General features: G+C 40.8%; 1 protein-coding gene across 1 annotated transcript; it reads right to left on the reverse strand.

Annotated features, from left to right (window-relative positions):
* Window positions 1-270: 270 nt before the first annotated feature.
* Window positions 271-2,001, reverse strand: LOC145276599 (uncharacterized). The gene has a single exon (XM_080127795.1). It carries the CDS (start codon window positions 1,999-2,001, stop codon window positions 271-273), a length of 1,731 nt encoding a protein of 576 aa, XP_079983921.1.
* Between the last annotated feature and the right edge of the window lie 9,711 nt (window positions 2,002-11,712).

The following is an 11,712-nucleotide window of genomic DNA, read 5'->3' on the forward strand; positions in this document are numbered from 1 at the left end:
CGTGGCTGAAGAATCGGAAGCCACGGAGTAACGGTCGAATTCAAGCTCCCCGATACGTACCAGATCCTCATACAACCTCTCCCAGTCAACCATAACGTCAGGTAGGACCGGCTGGTCCCAGGATACCTTCAACTTCCACAATTTACTAGGAAGGATCCTACCTTTAATAGTAACAGGGAGCATTAAGCCAAGGGGGTCAAATACAGAGGAATTTACAGACAAAATATCCCTCTTAGAGGATACTGATCTTCCTTCAATGCAAGAACTTGCTCACATTTTGTCAGAGGGGTTATACAAATAGCCCAATACCTTCTCAGTGTCAGAACCATGGGAGGAGAGACTGTTATCCTGCAACATTCGCTTAGCAAGCACTTCATTGTTGCTACAGCAATTCCTCAAGGAAAATCCACCTTCCCCCATGACAGAAACAGCCTCCAAATACAGCTGCATCAGAACTTCAGCAGAATTATGAGTTTTCACCAAGTTGTCCACATAGAAGTGGCCCAAAAGCATCTCCCTGCAAGGACCAGGAGGGTATTTCTCCACATGATATCGAACCATGTAGCTCAGTATAAAAAGACTGGACACAAAGCCAAATATAAGAGTGTTGTATCTGAAGCAGATCAACTCATCACCCAATCTTAAAAAGAAGCAGAATCTATTTCTGTCACGTTCGTCATTCAAACGGATCATTAAAAAGGCCTTCCAAATATCGGCCAGTAGAACATACTGGTCCATCCGAAACCGCAAAAGCAAATCCAGCATGTCAGTGTATATATTGACACCAGAATAAGCGCAGTCATTTAAAGAAGGTTTCCCACCGATTCTTAAAGAACAATTGAAGACCGGTCTAATCTTTGTGGTGCACTGTAAATCTTGTTTTATCACCGGTCGATGAGGAATCCATACATATTTGTTAAAATCGGAAGGAGCAACCACAATCCTTTCAATTATTCCTTCCCTTTCCTGGTCTAACAAGACCTGACAATAATCTTCGTACAAACCTTGTTCCGTCAGCTTCTTCGATACGCGATTCAAAACTGACAAAGACACCTGATGATTAGCAGGCACCGACTTTAATTTTTCTTCATTCCAAGGCAAACTGACATAGTAACAGTTATCTATGAAGTGAATGGAGGAGCAAAAGGACTCAATTATATTCTTATCGAAATCACTGAATTCTTCCTCAACAATACCTATGGTTTCCAAGCTAAGCATTTTTTCCGCAGTTCTCTCAACAGTAGACTCCTCAAAACAACTGAACAGATCAGTATACACAGACTTGGGGTTCAACACAAAATATACATGAGTGAGGTCGCACACAGAGTGTTCTTTGACGACTTGAGCATAATTCAATTCCAACCCCTTTGCCTGGTCTTTGGAAGGAGGAGACCCAAAATCTGCCAGATCACCAAACAAAACCATTCCTTGGGGAAATTCCCACACAAGGCCCTCTCTAAACTCCTTTAAATTCATGGGTCCCAAAAATCTAAGCACGTCCACGCCCAGTAAATCATATACAGGTAACGTGTCATCTCTCAACTCCGAGAAATTGGCAGCCAATTTGACCTGATGTTTCTTAAGGTCTTCTACCACAGAATTCAATCCGTGAACACGAAACGAAAGGTCCATATCATCATCCACCAAGAACGACACAGAATGGCAGGAATTTGGAAACCTCACTTGAAAATTAACTTCCTTCAAGTGTTTAATTTCTTTTCCCAAAAAGGTCTTAATCAGAAACTTACGATTTCTCATGGGAGTATTAATATCAGAAAAAGCATCCAACATTTTTCCAGACAAATAGGATCGTTCACTACCAGTGTCGATAAGGCAGTTAAAAGATACACTTTCACCAGATCCATTGTTGACGGCAACCTCAACAACAGGCAGCAACGAAAAGCTATTCAAGTGCCAACAAGCATTAGAAGCAGTAGATTCACCCCCAACAGAATGACACAACACTCTACAGTGGCCCCTCTTATTACATAACCAGCACATTCCATACTCCTTACCCTTGCAAAGACATGACTCTTCTGCATGAGAAGGGCTCGAGCACTTGCTACATAAGCCAATCTCCTTACACCTCCTCAACCGATCTGCATGAGAAGGAAAAAACTTGCAGGAATAACCGTTATGGTTATTGGTTTGACAAAAATTACACTTAAATCCAATCTTAGTAGACTGGATATGAAAGTTTTCCAGTGTGGAAGGTTTTTTAGCATCTTACAAACCCATGAACCTAGGACAAAATGTTTTCTTAGGTATACTAGCCACCTTCCGAGGATATGTTTCCTTATTTTTACAAAACTCAATCGTTCGAAATATTTCCGAACTGTGGTCTAGTATGTCTTCCAGGGTAGGGTAATTCCCTATTTTATGAATTAACTCAGACTTAAAAAGAGTGGGCAGCTTACTAAAAACAATGTGACTTAATAACTTGTTTCCGGGAGAGTTCATCTCCAAGAAATTTAAACCAAAGGAACTATTTAATTCGTGTACCTGAGCCTTAACGGAATTCAAAAACTTCTGTGGTTGCTTAACTTCTCGATGCCCAATATATGAGAAAAAACTGAATCCACAATGTTGTCCTTATCTAGAAATTCCGACGCGAGAATGTCGGTGGCTATGTAATAGTTTTCCTCAGATATAGAGAGGTGCTGTACCAGTTGAAAGGCGTAGCCAGACAAATGGTTTTTCAGCAAAACTAACCTCAGGGCGTCATTTTCTAAGTCCACTACGCTATTCTCGAATTCCCGCTGAAAATTAAGGAAAGTTAATATATTGTTTTCTAAATCCTTTTCACTAAACTTGGGTCATTCAATTTTGGGCGTTATCCCCAGACGTTTTTCCTTTCCTTTCAGACTTTGTGATTTGCATTATCCTTTACTTCTGCTGAAGGCTTGAGTTTTGACAATTTTTCCAAAACCTTCACCCGATGAAGAGCGCAATCCTTATTAAATGACCTTATCTCCTCATCTTCTGTTCCCTCAATTAAATAAGCATTAATAATCTGCTCATCTAACAAATCCACCAAAGCAGTGTAATCATCTATCTGCTTTTTATACAATGTATAACCTGCTTCGTTGATTTCATCTAACGAGTCTAAGAACTCAAACACAGTTAAGATTTTGTCTCTAATAATCTTTCTTTTTTCAAGTAACATTGTGGTAGTGGGAGAAGTAGTCATTTTAGAATACTAAACCCCGCCCCTTCTAACCTATCAATGACTAAATGCTAAACCACTCCCCCCGTGGCACGCGAAACACCAACAACCCCTCTTGGCGCCAAAAATGCCTGTAAAATGAACAAGAAGCCAAGATGGCCGATGCAGAAACAAAGAAGAAGGAAGGAGGGTGGGGGTACTATCTACGCAACAGACAGCAGCCGCGGTCACCAAGACCAGTTTTAGCAGAGAGTAGCTTACTAAACTGGCAGAGTATGAGTACCAATTTTTGGCAGAGTGAAGAAATTTATTATCCACTTCTTCCCGTGGAAGGTAATTCTTCTTAATCAATTGGATGTTACTACTAAACTCTGAAACATCAAGGAAGAAAACAAACAAAAAAAGAAAAATATGAGAAATAGTGAGCTTACCTCGGATACGTCTGTTTTGGGCTGAGCGAAAGAGAGAGTTCCAAGATGGCGTCCATGGGCTTTTATTAGCGTTTACCCAATGTGATTATCGTTGAATCACGTCTGCTCTCGCGCGATTATGCAAATATGTCGTTCCCGGCTGCTATAAAGGCAGGACACTGGAAAGGAGAGGGAGGGTTCTGCAGATTGTGTGTAGGTGATTCTGGCGAGTAGATTGTGCTTGTTACGACCCACATGTCTGCGAGAAGCGAGTTTTTGTTCCGTCTGTTTTTAGTTGTATTTTTTTTTGTTTGTTTTGCCTACTACATTTTTGTTTCAAGCTATTTCGGCCCGACTATGGCGAAGGTGCGGATAAGCAGCGATATTATCAAGCCGTTCTCTGGCGAGGGAGATGTAGCGTGGCTGAAAAAAGTGAGACTTGTCGCACAACTTCAGCAGTTGGATGATGTAGCGAGTCTGCTACCTTTATATCTGGAAGGTGATGCACTAGAAATGGAGGAGGACGATCAAAGAGAAATAGACCAGATTGAGGCCTGATTAAAGGAAGCATTTACCGACGACGTGTTTGCAGCATACAGAAAAATAACTATGGTTAGATGGGCTGGCGAACGTGTGGATGTTTATGCCAACAAAATCAGGCAGTTGGTTGGATTGGCCGGAGATGGCTTAGAGAGACTCACAAAATTGACTTTCGTCATTGGGTTCCCTGACGCTATCTCAATTGCTCTTCAACAGGTGCCAAACATCAAAGTCCTGACCATGGGGGAACTAATGTCGAGAGCAAGAATTTTGACGACGACTGGGGAACACAATCAGGATGTGGTTGCGGCCACACGCTCACCCAACAACCACAGGGCCCAGAATATTCCTGTTAGTGTGACCTGTTTCAAGTGCAATACAAAAGGCCACTTTGCAAAGGACTGTCGAAAACGGGGAACACAGTGTTACCGTTGTGGTGAGAGTGGACACTGGGCTCGGATTTGCTCGGGAAACAAGCACAGGGAGGACGCATAAGCACCAGTCTCCTTCCCCACCAAGATGCGAGCACGATGCTCCCGGTGATAAGCATCCACGTTGATGGGACGTGATGTTTGGCGCTTATTAATACAGGATGCTCTAGGACTATTTTACATGCAGACCGGTGTCGGTCTTGGAGAAAAACGAACGTAGATGTCAAAATGATTGGTGGAATGTCCCATGCGTGCTGCGGTGTTGGAGCGGTCTCTGTGTCCACTGACAAAGGTGTGTCTGCCAGAATCGATGTATTGGTGGTGCGTGGCAAACCGCTGGGGTTTGACTTACTTCTAGGGATCGACGCCATAAAAGCTCTGGGTGGTGTCGTTGTCAAACCTACAGGATCAGTGCGGCTGGGCGACAGGAAAAATATTAAATGCGCAGCCATTTCTATTAATGAACCAGATTTCACCGCCACCTTTGATCATCAAAACCAAACATGGACCGCATCGTGGAAGTGGTCTGAAAGACTACACAATCGAGTGTCAGAATACCCAGTGCTGGCAGAAATCTGTGAAGAATACACGCAGGAACTCCGCACCTGGATAGATAATGGTTGGCTCGTGCCGTACCCAGAGGATAAATTGGGACCTCCCAAAGGCCTAATTCCCCTGATGGCTGTGATGCAGCAGAACAAAGCCAAAGTGCACCCAGTGATAGACTACCGGGAGCTAAATCATTATGTAGACGCGTTTATGGCCAACGCAGATGTTTGTGCGGCTAAGCTGCGCGAATGGAGACAAAAAGGTTCTAACGTGTCTCTACTGGACCTCAGGAGAGCATACCTACAAGTTCGGGTCCATGAGACACTGTGGCCATACCAGACTGTGGAAATCGATGGGAAAAAATATTGCCTGACCCGTCTGGGGTTCGGCTTGAATGTGGCTCCCCTGATCATAAGAGCAATTGTCAGCGAAGTATTGTCAGGAAGAAGTTGTAAGCCGCGCAGCATCTGCTTACATCGATGACATTTTTGTCAACGAGGACGTGGTGCCCGCGACCCATGTAAGAGAATACCTAGTGCAGTTCGGGTTTGAGTGCAAGAACCCGGAGCGGTTGAAGGACGGTGCACGGGTGCTGGGATTGGCGGTTTGGATGGAACACAGTGAACTACGGTGGAAGCGAGGAAATGCAATTCCAGAGGCTCCCAGCATTGTTACGCGACGAACAATGTTTTCCCTGTGTGGTCGACTTGTCGGGCACTTTCCAGTGTGCGGTTGGCTTCGTGTGGCTTGTGGAATACTTAGAAGGAGAGTAAGTTCGGTAACGAAGGGCTGGGATGATGAAGCAAGGGACGCCGTACTGCATCGTATGATATTCGAAATCTTGGAATCTGTGCAGCGGAACGATCCGGTCTGGGGAAATTTGTGTGTGGATGGTAAAGAGCTGAATGTATGGGTCGATGCTAGCTCCCTAGCAATTGGTGCAGCCTTGGAGATGCGGGAAACTGTGTTGGAGGATGCATATTGGCTGCGACCTGAAGGTGACTCTCAACATATCAACTTAGCCGAGATGGATGCCGTATTGAAAGGTATCAATTTGGCTCTACAGTGGCAGAGCAAAGTGCTACACATAAAGACAGATTCTGTCTGCGTATACCATTGGGTCTCGGACACACTAACTGGAAAGGCGCGAGTGCACACCAAAGCAGCAAGTGAGATGCTTATTAGGAGGTGACTAAGCACTTTAAAGGAGCTCGTGAAAGAGTACGGGCTGACAGCGGACGTGACGCTGGTTCCATCAGCACGAAACATTGCTGACCGATTGACACGAGTACCACAGACATGGTTTGAGGCAATGAAAAAGAAAAACGGGCTTGACCTGGTGATAGGCGTGGTTCACACAGAGGAGCTGGATGAGAGTCAAATCATGGCTATTCACAAAGGTAGTGGATATCCGGGGATGCGACGCACTACCTACTTTGTCAGAGGAGTTGCCCAACTATGACAAAAGCAACCGTTAAAACGGTCATACAGAAATGTGAGGAATGTCAGTCCATTGACCCAGCGCCAGTCAGGTGGGAAAAGGGAAAGCTGGAAGTTAACGAGAATTGGCAAAGAATTGGAATGGATATCACGCATTATGGCACCTTCCATTTTTTAACTCTAACAGACTGTGGTCCATCACGTTTCTCCATTTGGAGGAAATTGGCAAGGCAGGACTCGGCAAGCGTGATCTATCAGTTGGAAACAGTGGTCCTCGAGCGTGGCTTGACGCATAAAATCCTTTTAGACAATGACACGGCTTTCTGCAGCAACGCATTCCAAGCATTTGCACATAAATGGGGAGTTCACTTGCGATTCCGTTGTGCGTACGCTCCAGCCGGGAATGGCATAGCGGAGCGATGTCACCGTACAGTGAAAGGAATAGCGGCTAGAATGCGCTGTCTCATACAGGAAGCTGTCTACTGGCATAACATCACACCAAGAGACGACACATCTCCCTTCACTGCGCCTGCCAACAGGATTTATCGATACGAAGTTTGAGTAAAGGAGACCAATCTCGCAACTGCGTCCGCAGATCCCAAGGACAGCTCTTACCAGGTTGGAGATCACGTGTGGGTTAAAAGACCGCAAAATCGATGTACCACGAGGTTCGGCAAGGGTGAGGTGACCAAGGTAATCAGCCCTCAATCGATTTTGGTGGACGGTGTGCCTCGCCACGTGGAAGATCTGCGCCCTCGCCATTATGTTGTTACATCGGAGGAAGAGGAAGATGGTACAATGTCTTCTGAACGAGCAGAGAGTATAATGCAGGACGATGAAGAGCCATATAATGCACATACTGAAGAAGCGGAAGAGGGACCACCCATCTTGCCTTAACGAAGGAGTACCCGACAAAGACGGATACTGCCCCCCTGTCCCTGCCCTGATTGTGAAACACCGCCTATGGAACAGGCTGGCGGCAATAACAGTGGTAATAAGGAAGATGACAAGGAGGAAGTGCTGCCTCCAGTTCTTCAAAGAAGCACCCGGCAAAGAAGACTGCCCCCATGCCCCATTTGTGATCATGAGATCAAGGGGGAGTGTAGCAGAATTAGCAGTAACCAAAATGAAAAATAGAGCTTACCTCGGATATGTCTGTTTTGGGTTGAGCGAAAGAGAGATTTCCAAGATGGCGTCCATGGACTTTTATTTGATCTATGTGATTATCGTTGAATAACGTCTGCTCTCGCGAGATTATGCAAATATGTCGTTCCCGCCCGCTATAAAGGCAGGACACTGGAAAGGAGAGGGAGGGTTCTGCAGATTGTGTGTAGGTGATTCTGGCGAGTAGATTGTGCTTGTTACGACCCACATGTCTGCGAGAAGCGAGTTTTTGTTCCGTCTGTTTTTAGTTGTATTTTTTTTTGTTTTGTTTTGCCTACTACATTTTTGCTTCAACCGCGGTCACCAAGACCAGTTTTAGCAGAGACCAGTTTTACTAAACTGACAGTTATTAACTCTATCAGTACCAATTTTTGGCAGAGTGAAGAAATTTATTATCCACTTCTTCCCGTGGAAGGTAATTCTTCTTAATCAATTAGACGTTACTACTAAACTCTGAAATATCAAGGAAGAAAACAAACAAAAAAAGAAAAATATGAGAAATAGAATTTATTAAATATAATGGCAAAAGGAAAAGTTTGTGACCTTTATGGGCTGCCAAAAATGTCCATCTGGCTTACAAGTATTCTTGTAGTAGTAACCGAAAGGGGTGAGAGTGAAGAGAAAGAGAAGGAAAGAGAGATAGAGAAGATGGAAGAAAGAAGGGGGGTGCACTTACTGGAAGCTTCTGGGCGCCCTTTTCCGAATGGAACATTTAGAAAGTTCGTTTTGTTTGGGCTTTTTACTTTCAGAGTTCGTGTTATTTAAAAGTTCTTTTTTATCGGTCCTTTTCCTGGAAACTCGTTTCCGTAGTCCTTTTTGCAACGGTTAAAATTCCATCGAGGCAGAATATTTTAGAGTTTTCAAGTTTCTTAGAAACTTTCCAGCGGCGAATTTTCTTCTTAAACTTCAATTATCCTTTTCTCGATAATTGAATTCAGTTTTCAAGTGTCTTAGAAAACTTTGAGGCGAATTTTCTTCTCTTGGTTCTTTTCAACAATTTTAATGTCTTGTTAGAGCAGAGTTGTACTTTGCCTAAATTATTTTCCAGGCTTGGTTCTTTTCAACAATTTTAATGTCTTGTTAGGACAAAGTTGTACATCGCCTTAGTAAATTTTCAGGCGTCCTTTTTTATCCGAGACCTTAAAGGAATGTATTCGATACTTGTTGTCTCAACGACGCCCTTTCCACAACTGCCGAATTAATTCAAAAATGTCACAATCATGCTTCAATTTAGCACGAAAACGTCTCATCCAATCAACGGGCATAAGGGAGTCAGGTGGCATAAAAAAGGGGAAGCTAGGGAAGGGGGCAGGAAGGGAGTTAAGAAGGAAGGAAGGAAGAACAGAAACAGCAGAAAGAAGGAAAGAAAAAAGGAAAGAAAGATGGTGGAAGATAATTTCCACACTCTCTCTCAGCTCACCTCTGTTTAACTCCTCCAACTCCACTCTCTCTATCTTATCCAATTCCCTTCTAATTCTAACCATTCTCCAACCTGTATAAAAAGTCGACTACTACAACAATTACTACTACTACTAGTAATAATAGTTGTGTCTCTGAAATCTGTGGATTCAACTGGTTGATAGGTATGCAAGTGCTTAGTAATTGGTGTGAGATCTTAAATAATAATTATTAACTACAAAAAATTTACAATGCTTTTATTAAATGCAACATTTTGGGATACTTTAAAAGGAAAGGTGTTTACAATTAAATAAAGAACAGTTTTTATATTTTATATTTTTAGATATTGAACAAAACATAAGAAATCTAGAAAATGAAAACCAGACATTTTTTTCAATTTTGATCAATTTTTTTAAATTTGTTATAAGCTTATTAAATCCTTAAATTTTAGTAAAAAGTCAATTTTTTTTCAAAAAAGTAGTGCAGTAATGTTACTCATCTTAGAAGGAAATTTGATATTACAAGAAACATATTCAGAATCACTAATAATGTTTCAATTTTCTTCATTTTTCACAATACAAGTGAAATGACTAAAATAATATGTATCCACTGTATGCATTATGGCAGCATTTAATTTGAAATTTGTGCCAAAAGTGTTTTGCTTTTTTGTATTAAAATACATAATTTCAGCATTTATTATTTTAAAACAATCATTGATGATTGAAAATCGGTTACGTGCCACACACAAATATTTCATTCTTTCAGGAAAAGTATAAGTAACTTTTTCCAAGTGTTCAGTATTTTGCTGACACTCATTGCAATATTTAATGGCATGGGAATCAGTTTTAGGTAAACTTTTAAATTGCTGGCGACCATCAATGGGATGTAGTGTAAGAGTTATTTGTTTGGCATTATTTCCAATTAGAGTAGTCTGTAAATGACAGCCAACTTGGTGTCTACAGTTGCACTGACCATTTTCCAGTTTCTGAAAATAAACTTTGTGTTTTCTGATACATTTTCTGGCTCTATTCTCCTAAAAAACAAATAATTCTTGAGCACTGTTAGGACATGTGTTCAATAAATGTTCCCAAAATTCAAGAGCATCTTGTTGTCCTCCATCATTAAATATTCCACCCATCATTTCTCTTAAATCAGCAACACTGTGGGTGCCAGGAACTAAAATCCTTATCAATTGTTGAATTGACAATTCTATGGTTGGATCTGTTTTAATAATGTTAATGAAATAAGGAAGCTGTTGATAAATGATCTGAATAATACAATAAGCAAAACAACAATTTCTGGTATTAATTAATTTTAAATCTAATTGAACATTGTCAATCTTGCCAATTCTTTTGAGGTGTTTTATAGGAGGATTTTCATTTAATAGCAATTCACTGTCAATATCAATTTCTTTTTTGTGCTTTTTCGAATTATTTGTTTTAAAAATGACAAAGTAGGTGGCTTTACACAGCATGGATCATGTGGGGACAAATCAAGTCTACTTCTTTTGGTTCTTAATTTATTATATTCATTCCATGCACTTTTGTCACACATTAATAATTTATAAAGATCTAAATAAATTAAATAAACATTACACAATTTTCTTACCCGTGATAATGCAACATAGGCCATTCCAGCTGAAAACACATCAGATCCTAAGTCAACTATAATGCCATCAACCGAAATTCCTTGGGTTTTATGTACAGTAAGACCGTAACTCAATAACAAACGTATCTGACTTCTAGTGACAAAAGTCCTGGTGAAACTTCATAATCAGCTTCTATGTTCAATGTCAACAGCTTCATCCATATTGTCAAATTGTACAGTCACAGAAAAAACATTGCCATTTTTTAAATTAATATCAGTAATTATTTCCATAGTACCATTGCACAGACCTCTATTTACATAAATATTTTGTCTCAAAATGCACCGAGCTCCAATCGCAATTCTCAGTACAGTTTCAAGACCAGCTGTAATGGAAACTTTGTTAGCTTTAAGCTTTTTAGGCTGTTTTTTAAAGTTTTTTTTATTAGATGACTTTTGTCTCATATTTGAATCTACAGCTGCGATTTCAACTGTATTAATGCCATTGATTTCCAACATTTCCAACATTTTTTTATTCAGTTCATTCACAGCTTCATTTGTTGGCAAAATGCAAATTATATTCATTTCCTTTTGCTTTTCTATCAAAAGATTAGCAACTTCTGATAGATTAGCTTTTCGTTTCGTATTAATTCTGTGAGAATTTAAAATTTTAATGTCGTTATCATTTGGTGATCCCAATCTAATTCTATTTAAAATGTCACCAAAGTTTTCAGTATCATCTTTTTGTCGCATATTAATTGTTAATTCATCATAATCAAAATAAGACCATAAATTTAGACCAGCTATTCCTAAACCTGATTTTTTGCATCATAAATTGAAAATTTTGAAAATACAGGTTTTTCATTCACAGGAGGAAGCTGAAATAAATCACCAAAAGTAACTATGGACATTTTTGCAAATGGAAAAACTTTTTTTCTTGAATCACCAAATATTTCTTGCAAACGTTGATGAATAAATGCCAATTGCAAATGGTTAATCATGCTTATTTCATCAATGATGAACAATCTCA

This window comes from Euprymna scolopes, chromosome 5 (assembly GCF_053919585.1).
Source record: "Euprymna scolopes isolate OS-2025 chromosome 5, ASM5391958v1, whole genome shotgun sequence".
NCBI lineage: Eukaryota > Metazoa > Mollusca > Cephalopoda > Sepiida > Sepiolidae > Euprymna > Euprymna scolopes.